Source organism: Larus michahellis, chromosome 1 (genome assembly GCF_964199755.1).
Source record: "Larus michahellis chromosome 1, bLarMic1.1, whole genome shotgun sequence".
NCBI lineage: Eukaryota > Metazoa > Chordata > Aves > Charadriiformes > Laridae > Larus > Larus michahellis.
In genome coordinates, this window is record NC_133896.1 from 55,127,431 (window position 1) to 55,151,985 (window position 24,555).

Genomic DNA, 24,555 nt, shown 5'->3' on the forward strand with positions numbered 1-24,555 from the left:
ATTAAAGAATGGATTTGGCTGTGTAACTCCTGTCCAGCACATGAGTGTAGGGGTAACACACATTTAATGTCGAGGTTTTAGACAAGCGAGATCCTAAAGCCAGGGCCCTGTTTCCAAGAGCACAGAGCCTCTGTCACTTCTGCTCTCCTTGTTGTTTGGAAAAATCAGGTTGCATATTAAAGATGCTTACCTAAATTCAAGCTTATGAGTCAGTCCATAGTTACTCATTTTCAAAAGGCCGGCAGCCTTGTTTCTGCAGTAGCAACATAACAGCTAAACTGCATGAAATGTACCTAAACCAGACAAGCAATCACTCAGTCACAGAAAATGGAAGAATCGTATACACAGCATTCAGCCCATGAGCCTGCTTCTTGACTACAGAGCTCTGTCCGGAGCCTCTGAGATGAATCCCACAGCCTTAATTTGGGCATACTTTTGTTGTTAAGGTGTTTAACATAAAATTCACCTGCACAGCATGTACAGATGCAGTTCCACAAACGCCTGGTAGCGCTGACATAACATGATAGTCTTAACATGTATTACGTCAGCATCACCTTTCCTCTCCTCCCCCAGTAGTCCTGGCTACTGCATTGCAAATGGTACAGCTGAAAGAGGTAAACAGAAAACTAGTCTCAGCAACCAAGCCTAGGGCCTGTCAGGGCAGCCTACTGCCTTTTCCAGCTGCCTTCCCCTATCAGGCAGTAGTTACGCAGACTGGGATGATGGAGAGGAAATAGCTGCGTGACCCCATACCCAAGGAAAGTAGTTAAGGTAAGAACAGACTGCCTGTGCCAGAAAAACCTCTCTAGTTCTGAGCCTGATTCCTGCCCATATCTGAGACCTTCAGGAATAAGGGGCAGGGAGCTGTCTGCACAATCGGCTCTGCATTCTAACATCAGTCTGCAATATAACATCAGTCAGCCTATCTCCATTCTCTCAGAGAGCAGCTCAGATCTGGAGCATGGAGAAGACAAGTTGGACAGTGTGTGATCACAACCACATTCACCCCCAGATGAACACACACAACACAAAATGGCACTAACCAAGGGCCACAGCCTTCCTGGTCCTGGTAAATGGATCACTGTGTTAACATCTTCCTTCCTACTCAGGAGCTCAAGGTCTCAGAGGAAGCCACTAACCATCTGTTCTATCTAATCTAGACAATTATTAAAAGCAGATAAGCAAATAAATCATCCTTGGAAGGACATTCATTTTTGTTTCACTGTACCATGCAGAGCCTTCACATTTTACTAGTGCATTCTCAGGCTGAGGTTATTCACCTCATAAGTTTTGTTTACATCTGACAGTATATTTATCCCAGGATATTGCACTGTTTTATTAGCCCATCTAAATTCAGATTGATTATGCTCTTCCCCAACTGAAAGGTGAATTGTCAAAGCCTGTGATTTATTACAACTCACTCTAAAGACCAGGGCAGAGCTAAATTAATTTATTTCTGCAAGAGTACATGGCAAGACAGAAAAGACAAAGCAGGAATGCTATACCATTCAGCGAAGGAGCCACCGTTTCTCTTTTGCGTATTGATAGACCTTGGATGTATACATCTGCTTTAGTTTATAGAGTGATAGGTTCCAGAACTACTGCCAAAGGTAACAGCACAGGCAAGTCTCATGGGACACTTCTCCTCCTTAATTTGTACTGATATGTCATCTCATTGATCACTTTTACTAATGCTCTGCAATGGTATCAAATGTCTGGATGTTGCTACCTACTCTGCAATATCACCCTAACTGTGAAAGAACTGCCCTACATGAGAGCCCTTCTGTCAGTCATTTCAGTAACCTGGGATATTAAAATTTACTTCATAGCCTCTTATATCAGAATAAATACATGCCAGTCTGCAATACCCAATGGGTGCCCACTCAGAATCAAACCTTGCTTCTTCACTGTCTGCTGACATGGGTGTCTATTCTCAATGATACACAGTTTTAATTTCTCTAATAGGCTCGAGAAGAAACATCACAGCTCTTAGTTTTTGCCCTTATAGGCAAATCTCATTGCCACTCATCTTGTGTGGCAATGTTAGCAAGCATTTACTATGTGACTAGCTGAATAGTCATGGGACAAGTGTCCACGGCTGGTGAGGGGTGACAGGGCAGCTAGGGGAGGTGGAAGCGAGAAAAGGGCTCTGCGCATCCATCAGGAACTGGATTCTGTCACGATTACAGAGGTTAACAGAGCTCATTATGCCAGCTAAAGGCAAACACGCTAGTCCTGCTACTTCAAGGCCCCTTTCTCCCCTGCACTGATTAATTTTCCCTGTCCCAAGATTTTTATTTTATCTTTTAAGAGCAATAAAACATGCTATTTGCAGTCCTGAAAACTCAAGAGTACTGCAAAAATCTCTGACAAGACTCTCCAGTTAAAAGCAAACAAAACTAAAACCCCACGCAAACAGAAAGCCGTGCCCTCAAAACCTGTTCTCCGCATGCTGCTTTTTCAAAGTTCTTTGTTCCTCACACCCTTCTCATCTATCAGTAGCAAACCATTGCTCCCATATTAGCAAAACAGCTTCTTGAAAGGCTGCCACAGAAGAAGCTGGAGTACCCAGCTGCATATCTGGACAGAGAAAGGAATAGGGTTTTTCACGGCATACATCAGCAGCACCCTTCAGATCTCTTCCTAGCCAACTATTAAAAGATCCCTTTCTATCACAGTGGATGGACGACAGAGAAAGAGCTAACACACATACACAGTCCCGTTTTCCGTATTAGGCTTCCCTGGGAGGTGGAAGTCTGTGTATACACACATGAGCCCTTCTAGCAGAATCCTTGGCCTCATAACAGCACTAAGAACTTTAAGAGCCACAAATTCACCTAAATCAGGGACAGGATAGCAGCCTGTCTTTGTGAAAGTCACATACCAGTAAAATAAGTAAAATGCTGGAATTGCTCTTCAGAATGGGAAGTAACGGGTTAGCACTGCTCAGCTGATCAGACACGCCAAAACCAGCTTCTTCAGTCTCAGCTTGCTTGCAGTCTCCCCAGGAAAACCAGAGTTGGAGGACCTGGTGTCCAAATCTCCCCGTAAGTTCAGGGTAGTGCAGGAAGAATTTCATCAGGAGAGGACAATGAACGTAGACAAAACTCAGATCTGGAAGATTATTCAGGATCCTCCTTATGGTACACAACGACCTCTGGTAAGTGTGTAGGATGGAAAGGGGGAGGGGGAGAGAGAACAAAATAATCACCAGGCACTGAATATCAAAAAGCTGAAGTGATGAGAGTTTACTGTGAGAATCAGTCACACTGTCTTTTCAGTAGACAATCAAATATATCAGTTAAACATCATTTTGTGAAGCCCATTTGCATCACAAAAGCTAAGAAACTTGTAGGCTTTATACAGTGCTCAAAGCTGTGCAGCAGCAGCAAAGAGCCATATGGGAACACTAGAAAGCCTGCTGCAGAGGCTGTAGATGTGTTCAGGAGAATGAAGCTATGAAATTTATTATATTCCATATGTGAATTCACAGCCTATCCAACGCATTTACACTTCCCACACATACACAAATTTATTCAGTCAAATCTATATTCCCTAGTGGCTTTTCTCAGTTAACTTTCCAGAGTGTAGATGCACTGCACACTCTTCGCTCATTCACTGCTCACCACCTATGTCAAAATACTTTCTGCAAGAGGGTTGATGGGAGTAGGGAGAAACCTTAGTTTCAACAAAAAACATCCAAGAGGTAGGCATGAAATCTTCTTTTACCAAGTCCAGGGCTTTGCCTTTGTCCTGACAGACAGCAAGGAGATAAAGTGCAGCTCTGAGTATGTATGGAGGGGGACAGTCTCCACGGTCCTGTGCCGATACAAGGAAATTTCTTATGGCTAAAGATAATTCTGCTTCTGGGACAAACCTGCGTTCAAGGAGATTGGAGTGGAAAAAATAACATTAGACATGCCTTACCCACCAATACATGGTATGTAAAGGCCACAAAACCACTTGCCTTGTATACTTATGGCTCACCTGTCCCCAAGGGTATAGGCAAAGTATAAGAGTAGTACAAAGCAGTGTTGGTGGCTGCAAAGAGACTGATCCAAAGAGAAAGGCTCAGGTGTTTCAGCCAGGAGGAGAAGGCTTTCAGCAACAGTGTAGTTTAATTGAGGCAGACCCTTCTGCAGGAGCTCAGACATCTCTTGCTCTAGAAATAAAACTAATATGAGCAGGCAGGCAGTGATGGGGAATGTCTATGACAAAACAGAGAGAAACAGGGGGATGGAAGCATCTGCCTGCCTTAACTCAGGCACATTAAATTAGGGAAGCTCCTGATATAAGAAATATCAAAGCCAATCTACTACCCCACAGTCTGCATACAGCAAGCGCACCTCTATGATTTGGCATGAATAGAGGTGTGAGACCAGATTTAATGGAGCTGGCTTTGAGGATGAAAAGACGCTTCTGTTTGAGGTTCCCAGCTCTTTGCTGATGCTGCCTATATGCAGACCAACCACTGCCACTGGGAAAAGTGGGTTCTGCGATGTGGAAAGTTTCATCTCATTCATTTGGGACTTACCTATTATGGAAAGTTACAGTACAGACAGGAAAGCTTTATAGAGTATGCCAGAGGAAAAAATGACCTTAATCTGCAGATATGGGTGAATATGTGGCAAATAGTATTGCTTCAATTAAGCCATGCACAGTTGTGCTAAGAAATGCCACTGTGTAAACAAAACCATAGGCATATGAAACACATTCTTTCAGGTAGGGTTCCAAACTCTTCAAAAGGCATTCTCTGAGTGTTATGTCCTTGCTGGACCAGCTTAAAAAAAAAGCAGGGGAAAAAAATATCTCTAAATAGAGCTTTTGTGTGTCCTCCCTCCCTTCTTCCTTTGTCTCTCTTTTTTTTTTTTAAATTATTTTTGCACCTATTGCCTAAATAGAGGGTGGCAGGGCTTCAAACTAAATGAAGCAATTTGTTTCTTTCCCCAAACTTGCCCTCCTGAGAAGAAATTCTCTCCTTCTCTGTGGCAGAGTAAAGGCTCAGGCACAAGTTGTAGAGGAAGCTGGAACAGGCCTGATTCAAGGCAGGATTACTGTGAAGAAGAGCAGAAAGATATAGTGAAGAAAGCTAGAAACATCCTCTTCATACGTCTAATATCACGCACTGTCTGTCAGAACCTCAGTTTACTGAAGGATCACATACAAGCACCTGCCCTGTCACAAAAAGTCTCCAGGAGCCAACCCGGGTTTCCAGGGAAATGATGAGTTCCCAGAGGACAGTCAGCTCACAGATGTGGCAGGTGCAATAGCGATGATGACAGTGAATGTATTCACATATCCTCGGACAACAGGAATGCAGTGGGGTACTCTTAAAATCATCATACCATGTATCCACATAACACTGCAGAGAATGGGAGGTGTATGAGGGTGGCTCCCGATACCTGATTCCACTGGCTAACATCAGTAAGGAGATTTTTGAGCAATGATGTTTCCAGGGATGAACAATGAAGAACACCAAAATGTTAACTGAAAGGGTGAGTACAGCTCTGTTTATAGGAATTTCTCTCTCTCTCCAATTGATTTCGTTGCAGAATGGGACATAACCAAATATCTTTGCACTGTAACACACCATCCTTGGTGCCCCACACTACTGTATTCCGTGGCCTAGATCACTCCCCCCACACACCATTCACAGGCACAAACATTCCCACTCTAACTTCCACACTGGTAACTTGGACTAGGGGTGCTGTGTATTTTGCTTACTCTTTTAATAAGATGCAGTCACAGGAAAAGAGGAGGTAAAACATCTCTGCAGATCCACAGTCTCCCGAAGTCCTCCTCAACCTAGAAATCCTAGCCTCTGCTACAGAATAACCTTTGCAATGCCTGCTGTTGAAGTCTTCCTCCTCCCCTCACGTTTCTTACACATTATCACACCACAAGGAACAAAAATAGTGGTAATATGTGCCTAGGAAGCCAGAGCTCAAATGGAAATGATGCTACTGTTACTTCTTTTCAAAACACCCCCTGATTTGACTACTCCAAAGTCAGGCTGCTTTATCTCTATCTGCGCACCTCATGACGGAGCACAGAATTCTCACATCACTGTGTAAATCCACCTTCCCCCTACCTGACTGCTTCTTCTTTCTCCCACATCCAGCTTTTCCATTGCCAGTTGCCGTTTACATTTTGCAATAAGATACAACCACTCTTGAGTCTTTCAACCTCCCATCTTGCCTAATCAGGTGTATTAGGTAAGGCATGATGTGCTTTCCCATCTGGAAATTTTTTACTCACTCAAAATACACACATTGCAATACCTTTGTACAGAGCAAAACCTGGCCTTCAGCTCCAGTGTCAGTCGGATGAAGGAGGAGGATGCTAGACAGAAAGCAAGACAGAAATGTCGAAGGAGCACAGAACATGTACCGTAAGGGAAAAGAGTAAGCAGGTCCCATAATCATCCCCACACATCGCAACGCAAACCTGGTAAACAGGGCAGGCCATCTTAATATGAATACATTTGTTAGGCCTTCTCTTACAAAGCAAACTACTCTGAGTTTGGTTTGGAGGGGAGATTCATTTTCTTCTCAGGAGGAGAAGGGAAGATTTCCCAGCTTCACATGCTTAGAATAGAGGAATTCTAAACATCGCCTCTCTGCTGTGCAAAGAGTAAGGAATACACTGAGTAAACAGGATTTCTCCATAGTAAAATCCCACCAATAATTTCAGCAAAATCCCTGTCTACAGGAACAGACAATTCTGAATATTCCAGAGGAAAGAGTAAAGCTGACACAACTTACTTATCTAAAATAAAATCTGTCCCATAACCATTGCTAGACCAAATAACTTTTTCATGCTGCTGAACATGACTGCGCACTCTATTCTTACTCATATAAACATGTAATGTAATCCTCCACATAAAGTCTCGTTAAGCTCATTGCCTCAGTAATATGCAGTAGCAGCAAGTTCCATCAGTTAAGTTAAGAGCACAGAGAACATGATCCCACACTACTCCCATACCCAGCTTTTTGGAGAACTTATTCCGCATGTTTGGCACCACCGTAAAAAGGGTATTAAGTGTTGAGATGAAAACCTCCATTACTGACGGGCTGACAGCCCCTTCCAGGTAGTTCTGCGGAAGGAAGAAAGATCATGTACATGATATGCAATAAACACTGAAAGCAGCAGCTTTCTTCCGGCCTTCTGCCCACCCAGAAAGTTAGATTTCTAAATCCAAGCAAATGGAGTAACAGTTCTTCTATCAAAATGCCTAGCAGCAAGAACGCAGGCTTCCAGAGCATTTTGAAAGCAACTAACACTCCCCTCTGACAACGTTATGAGCTGTACTTCTAACTCTGCAAGACATTACATCAAGCAAGAAACTTCTTCCTGATTCCAGCTGGCAAGCAGTTAGGCCTTAATGCACAGCGACCATCATTACTCCCCATATTGCCCTGGACATAACTATTCTTACAGGTCAGATGGCTAATTCTCCAGTGTTAAGCTTAAGTGCAACTGACTTCAGGAACACTTAACACCTGTGCTTCAGATTTTATTCAGTAGTGGCAAACACACGCATTTAAGGTCTCTACAGAGTCCAGCCCTAAACCATTTAGAACAGAATGACTCAACTCACTCTTGTAGAAGGTCACTGGACAATTTCTCACAGTTCATTAATTTTTACCCAAGTTCAGTGAGCAAGAAACAGCACGCTGACTCCAGTGTTGCCAAACTGGACATGCACTGCACCTTCCCTTCAGGGAGAACAGCAATGCCGCTACAGCTACCTACCAAGAGATTGGTTAAAAAAATACAAAACAAAACATCTCCAAGCTCCCAACAATTGCAAGAATCCATACACCTTTACCTGCAGCAAAGCACAAGCAAAATTTACTCAACATTGAGAAACCACAACTAGAGTCCCATTGTTTTGACAATTCTGCTCAAAGTGTCTTAGTGACAGGTCTGTATGCAGCACTAAAGCACACATGACTCTCCACTGTTGCGTTTTAAACCTTGCCCCTGGCCTTACTGAGACGCAATGCTTAGTACTGCCCTTGCTGTGTAGACTGGGCAGCCTCCTCAATACCTTCTGGAAAGAAGTGTGAAAACAAAATTGCAGATGCAAAACACCTCTGCTTTCTGGGACACAGGAAAGTTTTGAAAGGAAAAGCAGAAGGGGAAACAACATTTCAGGCACTCTTCATTTTCTGCAACATCCAGAGCTGCCATGGATTAGATAACATGGCAGGTAGGCTATGGGGATTTCAGAGTCTGAAGAAAGACACTGCCATCTACATGGAATCTTTTATGAATTTCTCCACCCTGAGACCGTACAATCCCATTTTGCATGAACTGTATAATGTCACATTTGTCTCCAGAGAGGTGGCAAATGACACAGCAGTTCTTGGTTTACTCTATATGCAATCTTCCCTCAAAAAAAACTTGTGCAAACCTCTCTTGGTGCTTGAAAGCACCTTTCCGGGTATCCAAGGAGTAGACCAAGTTCAAACAAAACCCTACCATGACCATGGGGATGCAGAGACTGTCACAAATCCTCAACAGGAACTCAGAGAAGTTGCTCAGCGTGTCCGTGCTCCCAGAGTTGGGGGCAGTGAAAGCATTCTCCTGGGCCATGGGGTCACTCTGGAATTCCACTGCTAACCTACAAACACAAAGCGGATACCAGAGGAGAGAGGAATCCTCCTCGCTCCGTAAAGGAAGTCAGGAAATACCGCATTTCCATCACAACTTTCACTGTCAAGGACCCCACAAACACTTGATGGGTTGGAAACACAGGAATCTGGCAATCGCACAGAGTTACCTCTTGAGTGAAGCTATTAAAAGTGAATAATGTTGCGCAACAGTACAAGTTGGGAAAGGAAGGATTAGCTTCTGTGAAGAACGTACCTGCTGTGGGAAGCCCTAGTGTGGCAAGACTAAAGGTTCTCAGCCAGGCCAGAGTGCCTGGAGCACAATAAAGCAAACCTCATGAAAATCAGCCAGGGGACCATTCAGCTGATGTAAAACCCATGACTGAACCCAAGTGCCCTGTAACACCACCCCAAGACACTGGGTCAGTGCAGACAGGAACACCCGCTTCTGACTGAATTATCTCAGCCAAAACAAATGCAAGCAATGGAAGGCAAAATAAGTTGTTCAGAGTTCCCTAACAACAGATCCGGTTTCATATACTGCTGTCTGCTGGCAGCTAAGGTGAGACAGCTCTCACCCAGAAAAATAGGAAAAGTTGGTGCCTATAAACCAACTCGCAGTAATAGGTCACAGACATGAGCAAATCCAAAGCCAGCATCTGGAGCAGATACACACCTGTTAAATGGTTAATCCTCTCCAGGAATGATACCACGTACCCCAGGGCACAGGAATATGGTTTCACACATACCCTCCAACCATTCTTACATCGTCACCAGTTTTGGCTACTTTTCAAGCATTTCCTCAAAGACCAAAGACATGAAATAAACTGATAGGTCCCAGGCAAATTTCTTGGGAGACACATACAGGTGTCACAAAATTTACACTATCACTACATACCCCTCATTCTTTTGTTTCACTGACAAGTGCCATGCATTGAACTCACCTGTGACTGGTGGGGTTGGGTAGAGGAACTCAGTTACCAGGACAGAACAGACGGACATGGACACACACACCGCCCACCTGCCCACCTCCCCAATTTGTCCTCACCTGCAAGCACTTCTGAAACTTTCCAGGGTGCTGAGCAAGAGCTGGCCCTGTCTCTGAGGAACTCTGCTGAGACTTCTGTTTGCTGGGTGACTCTGAGACACTGAGAATAGGAGATCACCCTGTTAACGGAGAGAAGTCTTTAAAATCTTATGTTCACTGTTGGAAAAAATAGCTTTCTTCTCTGATAGCAGCAACAGGAGGAACAATAGATTTCCTGTCACTCTTTTCACATAACTGTTTTTTTTACTATTGTCCTTTCCCCAGGGAGGGCAGAATTAGAGAGCTTGTGTGCTCTTCCTAGGGAGGACAGAGTTACAGAGCTACTAGTTCTGCACTGGCCCGTCTTTGCAGACTGTATCGCCATGGTTTGCTCTAATCTGAGCTTTTAACAGCTCAGCTAATGGAGCTTCAAACCCTTCTGGGAAAGCTTGATATTTTTTTAAATGTTGTTTCTTCCTATTACTTTTCAGACAATGCCAAACAGTTGCCCTCCTTGCTGAGCACTGAAATCTTAGAAGTTCTCTACTTTGGCTCAGATTTGTAAGCAACTATCCATGTACTAGCTCTTGTTCCCACACAGCTCCTACTGAGTTCAGCCAGAAGCCAACTGCAGCATCAGAGTTAATCATTTGCCCAAACTGGGAACTGCTTGTAACTCAAAATCTGCCTTTAAGCCTTAACCTGTTGTGGTAGCCTTCTCTGAATACTACCAGAGGGGGGTACGGTGAGACATTGGTGCCTGGCAGTTCAGAACTCCTTCTCCTTCTGCATTTGATGGTGAGATAACTCAGTTCAGGTACAATCATTTCCCCTTTCTCCCATTAAAGACAGCCTGGATGTCCTTACTATCTGCCTAATTTCCTTCCTATGAAGCTCCTTATTCTGAATGGGACACCAAGCTCTGTGTGTATGCAAACAGACTAACCAACATCTGCCTATGGCACAGAATGCAGTTCTGTCTTCTCCAGGCAGAGCAGACATCTGGTACCACAGAACTTGGGCCTAAAGATAGTTCAGCGGGCATTTGGAGCTCTGGTACTCCAGCAAGATGCTCTTGCTGCTACAGACATGCAATCTAAATCTACATGACTCCAAACCTAGAGTAAGAAGGCTCAGCCCTTGTCTTTTCACTAGCCATCTGTAATGGAGGCTTTCCTCAGAAGTGCATAGGTCACAGCAGCACATCACACTAACAGGAAAGGATTTACATTTCAAAGAGTGGCTAACAGCTCCCTTGCTGAGGCATCACAGCACACATATGATGTGGTCTGAAGGCACAGCAAGAGGCGTTCACTGCCAAACAAATAGACTGACCGATGCAGCCTACAAGGTGGGGGGGCCTGAAGAAGGGGAAGTTCAAATGACTTCGGAGTACTGGACACATAAAGCAAGCAGTGTGCTCAAGTGCTGCCCCACAAATCTTCATTGATTTAGAAAGACAGCATTCACCAGCATCCACCTTCAAAGATACTTCAAAGATAAAGACTGATATCATCTTGAGGCACGAGGATCAAAAGAAACACCAGAAAACCCAACAGCCATAGGGAAGGGGACAGAACATGTATACACCATCCACATAGTGTGCTAGGAGGATCATTCCTGTTCTGCTTGGTCCTACCAACAAGCAACAACTTTTGACTTACTGCATGCCTCTTGCTACTCTGCGGTGGGGAAAGGTCAGCACATCGCTTCAGCACTGCCTCCATCAGCTTCTGCAGCTCTTCATATGGGACTGGAGGGGAGCTCAGATGGTCCTTCCTGAACAAGCAGAAAGACAGCAATGCACATTCCCTGCTGGGGACATTCCACCTGGAAAGGCAACACCAGCAGAAACAACTGCTCTTCTGACAGCAATATGTCATTGCTACTTCTCTCCAGCACAGAATATCACAATATCTGAACAATGCCTTCATCCACACAAGCATCCAAACACACCCTCACTGCATTCATTGTCCGTTCCCACTATAGTCAGGAAGCATACGACTGTACAGTCTTATGCTTGCTCTTATCTACCCGGACTGGGCAAAGAGTGACAAAGCCATAGCAGCCGCAGTACAAGCCTGCCCGGGACGCTAGGTCCTTGCTGCAGCAACTCGCTGCCTACTGCAGCTTCATTGCCCTGGCAGCCTTTTGAGGTGGGTGGGAAGCTAGCTCTGCTGTACCCACGCCTGTCTCAGCCAGAAGTCCCACTGCAGAGCACGCTCACCCACACAGCCACAGGGGAGCTGCAGAGACCAACATGGTATCAGCATATCTACCTGAAGAAAAGCCTGCAAATATTTTCCTGCCTACCTCAGGAAAGCTGCCACAGCTCTCATAGCGTCCACTACCACCTCCAGCACTGGGCAGTTCACTGTTTCCATCAAAACATCGATGGCTTCTATACATACACCTCGATTGGTGAATAATTTGATTTCCACTGGTTGCCTGCAAAGAGGAAACAAAGTAAACAAGGAGAATATCGTCAGAGTTAAGTAACTGTATTGCCCTCTCCTCATTTCACCAAATGGACATGCTTTTCAGTATTCAGAGACAGCTGCTCTCAAGGATGTAGTCTCAAACTTCAGCAGGTGGAGGGTTTGCTACAAAGAGTGTACTCCAGCAGGTCTGGAGCCCTACTATGATGAAAAAACCCCACAGCTTGGATAACTGTGTGACTGCAGCAGTAAACGCTGACATGAAAAGCACAAGAAAAACGGGCTTTGCAAAACACAGTGATCTCTCTGCTTAGGACTCTGTTGAGGCCATCTGCTCTGGTGTTTGCAGGTTCATCTGGCAATTCATATTTCTGAGTAAAAAAGTAAACGTGACCATCCTAGAAGAAGGACGATACCATAAGAATAGTTTCTCTCACAGTCCTATCGCACTTCTAATGCCAGATGCTGCCAGAAGGACAGAGACTTTCATGAACTTGAAAAGTAATCAGGAAAATAAACACAATCCAACTGTTTTGACAGTTCTTATTGCTAGTGAGCATTTTGGTTGTCTGATCACCTTGTGACACAACACCTTTGAGCATTCAGCACAAGACCACAGAGGGATGACAAGCCATTAATTCCGTTATTGGACAGAGCTGTGTAAATGGCAGACTGTGCTCTTTTGGCTTCTGGCAAGGCAGGTAGAGCAGAGAAAGCAGGGGGAGGACAAGGCAACTACATGTGGACGAGAGGCACTAACAGTCTGCCAGAGGGCCTCTCCAAAGCGAAGCAAGAAAAGCAGCACAGCATGACAGGAGCCAGACTTGGGAGCCAAAAGTACTCCCTGTTATTCAGTTTTCACAGATGTGCCTGACTAAAGCAAGCCAGGAGCACGTGCTCCCATGCACAAATGGGAGAGGAATGTGAACTTCAGTAGAAATTACACTAGTAGCCCAGCTACAAGGCAAAAAGTGAACAGAGGCAGAATCACTCTTTTTAGTCACTCAGTGGGATGAAACCCAGCTTGGCAGTCACCTCACATGAAAAAGCTGTGAGGTAGGCAAGGCAGGGAAAAGATCTTGTGGAACTTGGGCATCAGGAGCAGCCTCTGGCCCAAGCCATAAGCAGTGTGCTGAGCTTCCAAGCTCTTTCTAGGTATACTGTAATTCTATTAAACCTCTGTATTTCCTTTCTTTAATTGCTGACCTTCTGAAGTAAAACACATCAGGAAAAAAAAGAAGTCTTCACTGACTCATGCAAGGAGGAAGGGACGGAGGAGTATTGCTGACTCATTCAAGAGGCACAAGCCCACTGGCAATATGGTGTACTATGATGTCTTCATGGCCTGGGAGAAAAGTGTGAAGGACAGCACCCTTGTAGCTTCCTGCAGCCTCTTGTCTTTGGGCCCCAAACTGTGCCTGCCGCTGGTTTTGCTGGGATAGACAAGGGGCACTCTAGGGAGAGCCACCCACCATTCCTAACACAGGGAGCAGTACAAGGGGAGCAATACATCCAGCCTGGACAACACCAGAATGTGGGGCTCGCTTACCCAAGAAAATCCATCTGCAAGGAAAAACCACGAAGGGAGGTTCCAGGATGAGACCCCTTTCCACACTTTGAGATAGTTTTAAATAAAACATAATTTCTAAGGCAAAGTTCAGAGAAACAGAATGTGTGTGCTAGAAAATGAGAGTAATTGCACAGAGTGTTCTCTTTGTTTTACAAGCATAAATGCTGTAATTAGTGTTTCCCACATCCTGGTTTCTCTTTTTGACAGATCCTACACTGGCATCATCACACTGTTCTAGCACTGCTGTTTTTCCTTCTCCTTTTTACCCTGCCACTTGCTACGAAATTGACTGTGACGTTTCCAAAATTCAGCTCAAGGGCTCTCTTGGGGGAACTATGTGGCAAAACCAAGACTCTGTCACTAGCATGACAGGACGGGAACAAGATCATAGAGGCAAGAACAGGAAGCACAGAAGAAAAACAAGCCAGGGTATGTTATTCCATATCAGAAAACAAGAGGGAAAAAGTGACAGAAGACATTAATATTTCAGCCTAGAATTTGTTTTTGCTGTTTGAATTTAGCTCAGATGATGATACAAGACTAGAAGCCATGGAATTTGCATGCTCTGTTTTGTCACAAAGGCGCACTTAGAAGGAACTGGCCTGCTCACATACGCCTGGACCTTCCTACCCTTCCCTCCTGCTCTATCTACAGCTGAAAGGAGATTTCACCTCCCAGATTGGCAAGGAAGCAGGAAGAGGTAGATATACTGGTGGATGCAGGCTGGGACGTTCAGAAACAACCATCAGGCGCTTTTTCACAGGAATAAGGGAGACGCATTTGTTCAGCAACATCTTTCAAACACAAAGGCTCTGAGGGTGTAGATATTTAGTCTCGGACAAAACCCTTAAAAAGCAAAAGCACCACAGCCTCCATTTTGGGCCACCAAACTCTGCCTGTGCAAGCCTGATGGGAGTGCTCCCTTACCGTTTCAATATTTCAGTGAAGAGCAGGAGCCCTTGTTTGTGTAACTCCACATTGTTCAGCTGCAGGACATCTTGGAGACTCCTCACCAGAGATTCAATGCCTGCACATGTTCAAGAGAAGTCACAGAAAGGGCTTTTAACACCCAAAATTCCAGGATGGAAGCAAAATTAATTTTAAAAGGAAGGAAGATTTGAACAATTATTCTTCTGAGCTACTGACAGAAACAACTGCCCAAAACTGATGAGCGAACACTCATCTCCCTGATAATAGGCCCCAACCTCCACTGCTGGAGGTAAGATGAGAAGAATGGAAAGAAGTTAGCCTTTCTTCCTAAATCCACTCTTGGCATGTCCACAGAAATACTTAATAGTAACTTAGGTAGTGTCAGTCACGATAACTGGTTATTTTAATGAATGCATGCTTATCAGGAACTCATTAGGACAGAGACACTGTAAATTTAAGCTATGTTGGATATCACAAACATGTCTGATAGGTACTCATTTTCTGTCCTTTATCCATCCTGACTGGAAATTGTGATTGTGTGTAAAGCGTTGAAATTCAGCTAGCGGCACAACAAATGCCCACAGTATTACTGCAGTCACCCTGTCAGAAAGGTTGATGACTCACCATAGACTGTGTGACACTTTGAGAAGAAAAGGCGCTCTTCAGTTAGGAGGAGCAGGCAGCAATACACCGACCAGATGAGAATTTCGCTGTTGCACGAGAGACACTCAAATAGGAATTCTGCAAACACACACACAAAAATAAGGTCACCCTGGTAAGAGGCAGTCTGCTCACAGCATGGCACAGCTGCTCCTAGAACAGAGCAGAAGAAGGAGGAGGATACGAGGAAGCATAGCAACAGCCACAGGGAGAACAGTTGTATTATGAAGTGGCAGGAATGGAGAATGGAGCGGATGCTTGGGGGTGCACTAGTCTTCAAAACAAGGTGACTGGAGAGCAGAGTCCCGCAGGCAGGCATCTTCCTAGCACAAACTCAGCAGTCAGGAGCTGAATTGTGGCTCTAGCCTTTGACACAAATAAAAAGCCACAAAGCAAGCTTTATCACAGACGCAGTGATCTTTTTTTCCTCACAACTTTTACATCTCCCAAAGAATTTGCAAAATGAAAGCATTTCTGTCTTTTGGGATTACAAAGAAATAATAAACCATCTCCCACAGCTGCATTCTAAAGCTAAATTCTTGATCAAATTCTATGCAAACTTACAGGATTTAGTGGGATAACACAGAACGCCAGGTTTAAGTTCGTATCTAAGGTCCTGCAAGAAGGACCTTGACCTCAAGGACTTGTCCAAATTCTTGCTGTGGAAACTCCATTCTGCCTGTTGACAGCTCCTTCTATACTTTCAGTTGAAAACTTACTCTCCCCTTCTAATCCTAAAATCACATTAGCTGTTTTTACAGGTATAAAATGGTCACCACACGCATTAAGCCATCAGTGGATTTCTTAGAGCCAGACTGATTCCTAAAACAAACAGCCAGGGAGTGCTTTGATACCGGGAGATGAACAGTAAGATGCTACTGCATTTCTTTACCTGGGACATCCGCATGGATAAAAGCAGGAGCATATCTGCTGGGAGAGTGAACCAGCACTGCAGCCACACAGTGAGAACTTGCTGCCTGTAACATCTCATCTCTGGTCAACAAAAGCTGTTGGGAAACAAAAGTCAAAATGAGAGAGGAAGTTAACTATGCAGATATGAGTAGGAAACAGTTTCCTCTACATTTTCAATTGTAAAACCTAAGTGGAGATCTCTCTTTTGGCATGTATTTCATGGGTTAAACTTGCTACGGCAAGATAAAACACTGGACCAAATACACTCAAAAAACGCAAAATGAGAAACACAACAGAGAAGGTTATGAGTATGAATAGCTCTGGCCGCATGTTAAGTCATGCCGGCACTACAAGTGCTGTATCAAACCTCAAGTGTGAGTGAGTAAAATCAGTGAGGCCAGGAGTAAAATTTCCCCCCTCCAGGATGCAGGAATGAACAATGAGGTGATCTGTGGGGGTGTCCCCATTTCCCACTGCAGCCTCTATTGCTGGTGTTGGCAACAGTATACTGGAGTGCCTCAGATGAAGATTCAATACAGGCCATCAAATTCTTTATGTCTACCGATAATTCACTACTACTTCAGCAATCACCTTTTTGAGAACAAGCGGCAGTGGATTTTCCCCTTCTAAAAATTCAGGGGTCTCAGACTCCTCCTCTGTCTTTGAATTATTCATAAGAATGGAGACAAAATGGTCAGATTTCAGCAGCTCCTTTAGCAAACCTGCAAAAGCGGGGGCAAGAGTGAGCACCATGCTGGGTATAGCAAGGATTTGATTAACACAGGAGTATTTACAGCCTAAGACTTGTTGCCAACTTCCTCCCATCTCCTGCACTCATAACAAAGGCCTCCACCTCCAGTCTAGGAAGCTTCTTCTCACTGTTTCCCTGGATACTGCCATGAGCCCCAGGTCTCGCAACTCCTTGGTGCTGATGCTTTTTGCTGGGTCTGATCCGCTCCCTGTTCCTTCTCAGAGATGTGCATGTGAACTGGTACGTCATCTCAGGAGCACTCTACTTGAATTGTCTTCTGTGCTCCAGTACCCACCCCTCAATTTTTTTCTTGGGAGAGCTCTTGACCTGAAATTTTCTCCAAGCTACAGTCAGTGACCCCACAATTACTAGACATTTTCCCTGGAATACTTCCTAGAGAACTGGCATTTATCTTCCCCTTTTACTTTCACAGGCTCTTACTGAAGCATCTATGTTTAGCTGAAGGATAACCCCCCACACAAAAAAGCCCGTGGTATAGAAGTATAGAGCACTGCTACAGGTATTGATGCAAATCATCAGTACATGTCAGTACAAATTCACAAGGGGTATCATCTGAGCTATAGAATTCTACTTTTAAAGGAATGATCGTCCATTTCTAGTAGCTGTGTAGATGATCTGAGAAGCAATCTAGTTCCTGCATACCTCCTACAAGAAAAAGAAAATCCCTGGACGGTTTACTAACAAGCAATGTCAGAAAGGCTGAAATTGTGCTCCCCAGCAACTGTTGATATGTGCAGTTGGAAGCATAAACACAAGAAAGCGCCACTTCCAAATTAGCTTTCTGACCTAAATGCTATGATGCCATACATCTGAAGACCGTATTTGTGAGACTCCATCCCACTGCTTGACAAAACCCACCTGTCTGTGCATAGAGTTTGCATTTGGACACTTTAGGGGATGGTTTGTTCACAGGATGAAACATCAAATTCAGACAGGCCAGGCCACAGTGCAAGCTCTGAAGAGAGTCTTTTAAGATTAGTCAGTGCTAGGCAAACGTGGGGCCTGAGGGACAACAGAGGGCTGGGGGAGCTCAGCAGCAGGTCTGGGCCATTTGATTGCTATGGAGTAACAGAAAGGATTGACTGCTTCAGACAAGCAGCAAAAAGCTCCTACAGGGAACAACCCATATTAGAATGTCTAAACCAGCCAAGGATTTCTTCCTCATTCTAAGTCTTCCCTTGCACCTTGCAGTTTCTCTCAGCAATGCCTTACCCAAACAATTAACCTGCAGCTCCTTTGTCTGCGCACGCCCCAAGGTATTCAAGAAGAGACCACACAGCCTTTCTTCGAAGTGTGCTGAGAGCCGTTCTGCGCCAACACAAGAGGAGTACAGCTTGCCATATAAGTAGCAGACAGCAGCCTTTATACCTTCATTTGGGTACATCAAGCCCATCAGCAGATGATCTACTAAATTACCTAGCGCGAGGAACAGAAACAGCAAAAATTCACACCAATGAACTGACTTTTAAAAGCACCAACCTATTTCCCTGGAAAACTTGCAAAAGTCCATGGACAGACTGGTGTATGCAGATTAATGAATGCCACAATTAGAAGATGTGCTCACACCATCTGTCCCTGAGCAGAGGTACAGTAATAAATGGCTAGAGGAGCTCACTGTTCACCATATGAAGATCCATCATCCCAGCTACTTCCACAAACAGATAAACTTGCTCACCAGACCCCCAGGGGCTGGATCAAGGAAAGAAAAACTAAATGTATGTTGCCTGTGAGACAGACCCACAAATCCCAGTTCACAGATGCTGGTTTGGCCAGGCTGGCTAAGAGCACAACGATAAGCCTGCTATTAAGGTACTGACTCGCAACCCAGGAGACCTGAATGCCACTCTGAATTCTGGACAGGCTTCCTGTGCAACCTTCAAAAATTCACACAGGGGAGTGCATGCATGCTTATGTGTTTTAGGGCTGTGCATACTACCCTTCGGTGGGCCATGACACATTACTCACTGTGCTCTACCACCAGTGTATCAGCAAAGCCTGGGATGGCATCCACCAGCTTGCCCAAGAGAGTGAATGTGGGCAGGCTGCCTCTCATGGTAGTTGCTTTGCACAGCTGTAGAGGAAACAGAGAAAGAAAATGTTTCACTAGTGAGGACACAGTCCAAAGGCAGAAATGCACACAAACCAGCAAGCTCTCTGTGATGTATAATGCTCCAGAACACAATCTTTTCCTAAACTGGGTCGTCTTCACCACTTAGGATAAACCACAGGAAATCCCTGAACACACCATTAAGTCTCCAAAATGTCTTTTAATTAATCCAAGAAATCTCTTGCTCGTTGCTCCTTTTCCTCTCTCTCCCCTCCAGCTTTTACATGAGTGGATGAACCAGAAGAACTTCTGCCCATTTTCGCTACTTGATAATTTTTTGTTCCCCATAGGACCATCCCAAACTTAGGAATGAAGAGAGAAATAGCCCAGGGCACACGTGGGGAAAGCTCCTCATATCACTGAAATGGTAAGGGAGGAAACGAAGAATCGGAGGAAGCCACACAGCTTCACAAGAGCATCATGAAGCCATATGGCTGCAAGGAATCATGGGAACAATAGGAAAACTGCAGAGTAGACACCAACACTGCCAAAATCACAGCAGGGGAGCTGGCACTAGGATATCCCACTGCAGCAGAGGCTGCATCCCAGCGCGGTAGCTGCAGTCTTGCAGGGCCATTCATTTCCCATCTCCTCAACTTCTGAAGGACTGAAGGGAAGGGCAGGGAATTCATCTTCACTGACCTCTTTTTGGCTTTCCTCCAAAATGCAGCGTAAGTACTGTTGTGACTTCAGCTCCACTACAAGCCGCACCAGAACTACACAGAAGAAACAGGATCAGTAATTCACACCCAGAAGCACTCACAATCCATCTTCCACAGTGCTTTAGCAGACCAGTGAGCAAAGAGCTTAGAAATTAAATGAGCACAGAGGTGCTGAGAGAGCAGGGTAACATCGGCATTCCCAGCACTATGATTTCTGCTAGCCCAGACCGAGCTCTCTGCAGCAACATTACGACGGTCCTGTTCTACCTGCACTACAAACCATGCATGGAAATGAACGGTGAGCGAAAAACTAAGCATCAGGACACCAAGTAAACATAAGGAACCAGACAGGTTAGCTTAAAAGATTAAAAGACCTAACTTAAAAGATTAAAAATTTCTGGTAACTGAATACAGCAGGCCTCCTACAGTATGAAAACTGGCCTTTAAAACCATCTTTCCAGGGAAGACATCAGAACTGCAACTGCTGAATATCCTCAGATGCAGTCTGAGAGCTCCTCCCCCAGCTACTATTGTCCCTGAGGTAACAGTGCTGTCTATCAGCCATTCCTCCCCACTGCAATTATCCCATATACCTTGCCAGAAAGCAAGACCCCAGTCACCTTTCTGGTACTGTTCACCTCCTTTGCCCCAAGTAAGGGCTGTTATTCTTGGTTCACTGCAACTTTAAGAACTCTCTCCTAATAAGAGGAATGAACAAGAAGCTATGTTTACCAGGCACTGGCTGCACATCACCTGGGGTTTCCCTAACAAAAATCACAAAGGAGTTGCCTAATGCTGGCAGGCTGCCTCTGCCTCCACACGTATACCAGTGCACCAGTTTCAGGAGGCAAAGTTCCTCTTTTGGTATTTTTAGAACCTGGGCACCTGAATGTTCAGCAGATAAAGTTTTGACAATAGCCCCCTTACTGAGACACTGTGCAGAACTTTGTTTTGTAGGATTTGGCAAGGCTGTCTTGAATGTATCTTGCTGTCACGGCATGACTCATTTGAAAAACACGCTCTTTTGATTTGTATTCTAGGAAAGCATCGTAAAAAAAAACAAAACCAAGAGATTTCTAGGTTCACCATCTCTTGGTATATCCAGGGCAATAATGGAGGTTTTTAAAGACCTACGCTAGCTAGAGCTACACATTTCAGCAGATGCATATCTTGAATCAGGTGATTTATTGATGGTTTAATGGCCTTTCCTTGCCCTGAACTCAGAATCTCTAAAAACTTCCAAAAGTTAGGTAACACTAAGTTAAATTTCTTCTGTTTGAGAACATCCATCTTTCAACAGACTGGTAACATGATAGAAAGACTTCTCATCTTTTCAACACCATTCCAAGCAAGTGCCTGAAAATTGAAACCCCTCTGAAAGGAGCTGGACACACCCCCTTTCATCTTTCATGGCTGGACAGGATGAAATCATTGCACTGCTAATATCACTAGAGTCAGCAGAAATGCCCAAGGTTAACTGGACTGCAGATTCCTTTGTTAGCCCTGCAGACGTTTCCTTCCAATTTCAAATGAAGGACTGCTCACAAAGAGGAATCTGCAGCCTGTACAGGTAAATCCCAAATACTGTCTGTACTGAGGAGAAAGCAGTAGATCCCAAAGCTCACGGAAGCCTACAGGAAGATTTTCATTTGCTTTGAGACTTCAGTCAGGTTCAAAGATGCCAAAGATGAGGCATCGTTTACCACTGTTACCCATCTAACACTAAATACATGGCACACATAGAAGCTGTGAGAGAAATTCTAAATATTTAAATCTGCACGCACTCTCCTGCCCCCAAATATTAGAACAGCCTGCTTGTCACTGTTGCATTGACATAAAATAGATGCTTTTTCCAATTCAAGCTATGTAGAAACGGAGCAGCTCACTATAGTTATCAGACAAGACAGAGCCTCCCTTTCACAAACTGTCAGTGACTGAGACATGGCATCTACCTCTCACCTTCTACGAATAGGTCCAGGGCACTGCTGTCTTCCACAGTATGCAACAGCCCTAAAAGATAAACCACAATCAGTCACGGAACTCATTCCTGCCTGTGATCATCAGTGCTGCAATGCGTTCTTGTAAAAAGAACTGCAAATTTTTTTCAGAACTGTTTTGTTTTCCCCGCTTCACGTGACACCAGCCTGACTTTGTCAGAGAAAGGTGGATACTCTCAGGGAACATCACAAAAGGTTCCTCCATAAGCAGGAGACAGGGACGTGAAGGCATTCTGTTCTCTTGCAATTTTTTTATGTACTTCGTAGTTGAAGTCAATGGCTCCACCTATGTAAGTAAATACGTAACTGCTATCATCACCGTATCTCACTGCATGTATCAGATATCATACATCTGAAACAACACTCCAGAATGACGGAAGTGAGCCCAACTGTAAGCTGTCCTTTCTATCTTCCATTCATACCAATTACCATGAACAGTCTTCTCCCTCCGCAGTACTGAAAATCCCGAGCCCAAATTTGAACACCAGGTTTAAAGCACATGGAAACTATTCCAACATTAAATTGAACCTGAAGGCACCACTTCACAAGTCATTTGTGCAACAAGAGCATAAGATTGGACATATTAAAATAAGCCACTGTCTCACTCTACTACACCACAACAGATGAGAAACTCTACCTCCCAGCTCCTTCCAACTTCAGGTACCTACACCATCAGGCATCTGGTTCATACCCCAACTTCTGCAACAGCAAACCACTTGTTTCAATATATCCAATCAAATTACCTCCCCTCTGGAGACCCCACGACCTCTCAGAAATTTGACCAACTAAAGCAATGTTATGACACAGCAGGTGAAGAAATTACTTATTTCCTGTCTCATCTGCCCAACCCTTAGTAACTTCCTTACACTTTGGAAAAGATTTGCATACAGCATCAGTGAACATTACAATATTAGCTGCATGAAATTCAGGCTTACCTAAAATTCACCACCTCCTCATATATAACGCTCCACACTACACCTGTTCTCTTAACTCTTTCTTCTGCCTGTGCTTATCCCAATATTCTCTCTCCAAAAATGAATGTACTTTCCTGAATTTACTATTAATACTTCCTCCACAGCATTGCTCGAACCTTTGGGGGTCCCTCTTACGCTCTTGCACCAAATGATCCTTGGTTCATTCAAGCTTTATCCAAAATGTACATGTCATTTTTTGTAGCTCCAAGCTTAGACTGGGATTCCAGCTGCTCTAGGAGTTACAACGAGTGAAATCCCAAAGCGGTCCCCAAACCATCCAACTGTAAAGCTTCTTAAAGAGAGAGAAAATTATTATTTAAAATCAGACAATAGCATTGAAATGCAAGCACAGCTCCCCTGTCTGCTGGGGTATTTCATGTTAGGGTCATACAGTGTATGAATGTACAGACCAAATTGGCATAAGCACCACTCCCTCCACATCTGTATAGGATTATGTGTGCAGACAGAGCTCAATAAAAATTTGTGCAATGGAGAGAACTAAACATGCACACAGTTCTGTTCCTAACAGAGCTTCTTCCAGAACATGCGCAACACAGTTTGTGCTGGAAAATCAACTGGGAAAACACTGTTTGAATTATTCAGTGCATCAAGGCAGAGGAAGGGGCATGTAAGTCACTTTCCCCCAAAGAACAAGAATTATCTGTGATGTGCAAATGAGATCATGGAATTAAAGGAATCCAGTATATCTGCTCTTTGAAGGCACTCTCATTCATACCCTCCGCCTCTCTTCCTGCCTTACTGTTCTCTCATTTAGACCATTATTTCTCCTCCATCAAGATTTTAGATGTTTCAAAGACCTTTCCCATAGCACTGCTACGCAAACAGAAACCACTAAGAGATGTTCAAGATCACAGAGACTGTTACCGGAAAAGCACCTTCTGACATCCCGCTGAACACTAGTCTGCTGTGAGGCTGACCCACCAGAAAGAAGCAGGTATTACAGTCCTACGGCTACAAGAATTTCTACAGATGTAAAGTGACGGTGTGAAAAAACAATACATAGATTTGTATTTTGTACATTTGATATTAAATCCTGCAGCACTTTTTTAAGCTCACACTTTCGTTTCTGTATGAATCTTCAAATAATGCCACAGTTCAGCAAGGTGAGAAAGCAATGAGTCATGAAGACCAGAATGGAGGGCATTCAGGGAAGAGTCATACACAAGGCACTCCCAGTTCTCCAGAAAGACCGTAGAGATACATCAAGGTATTTTGGAAAATTGCAAGAGCTTTATGAACATTTCAATCCTGCTCCTTGGGGAATAAGGAAATGAATTAACCTATTCTAAATGAAATGACAGGCACTTTTCCACAGGGAGTAACACCACCTAACACAGAACGGTAGAAATATGGAATTTGCTACCTCAATTTTCTTTTGCCTTTTTTTTTTTTTTTTGCTTCAAATGTGGAGAAGTTTCACATGTATACACCCATTCGAAAAAAAAAAAGGTAACTGCTTTCTCCCTGCTGCTGTGCTAGGCCACAGCACAGCTCTTACCAAAGAGAGTTCCTATCAAGTGAAGGCAGACCCTCTCGTCCGGTGCCAGCAGCTGGACGACCGGCAGCGCCTGCCAGGCCAGGGCATCGTGGAGACGGGAGAGGACATGCTTCTTGCGCACCAGCTACGGATCAGAGACAACAACCGGTCAGCACTAGGGCCCGAGCCACCCCGCTTGCTTCCACCAGCCCTGGGGGGAGAGGTGCCGAGGTGATACACCGGGGTCAGGCACCATGACACTCCCGCCCGGGCCTCAAATTCATCGGGAGGAGAGGGGCCAGCCAAGGCCGCGGCGGCTGAGGGGTCGGGGCGGGGGGGGGGGGGCCGCTGCGCCCGCCGTGAGGAGGCCAGCTCTGCGCGGGAAGGGGC

At 44.6% G+C, this 24,555-nt stretch overlaps 1 protein-coding gene across 1 annotated transcript in view; it reads right to left on the minus strand.

Moving 5' to 3' along the window:
• The window catches only part of MEI1 (meiotic double-stranded break formation protein 1), a 38,988-nt gene that overhangs the window by 14,285 nt on the left and 148 nt on the right, over nt 1-24,555 (minus strand). Inside the window, 21 exon segments of the mRNA XM_074577852.1 lie at nt 2,885-3,157; nt 3,730-3,877; nt 3,988-4,162; nt 4,957-5,054; nt 5,725-5,750; nt 5,752-5,799; nt 6,272-6,342; nt 6,985-7,096; nt 8,488-8,629; nt 9,667-9,785; nt 11,310-11,424; nt 11,959-12,093; nt 14,581-14,680; nt 15,208-15,324; nt 16,136-16,250; nt 16,747-16,877; nt 18,140-18,343; nt 18,893-18,998; nt 19,677-19,750; nt 21,656-21,706; nt 24,187-24,310. Coding sequence (XP_074433953.1) covers nt 2,885-3,157; nt 3,730-3,877; nt 3,988-4,162; nt 4,957-5,054; nt 5,725-5,750; nt 5,752-5,799; nt 6,272-6,342; nt 6,985-7,096; nt 8,488-8,629; nt 9,667-9,785; nt 11,310-11,424; nt 11,959-12,093; nt 14,581-14,680; nt 15,208-15,324; nt 16,136-16,250; nt 16,747-16,877; nt 18,140-18,343; nt 18,893-18,998; nt 19,677-19,750; nt 21,656-21,706; nt 24,187-24,310 — 2,484 coding nt within the window.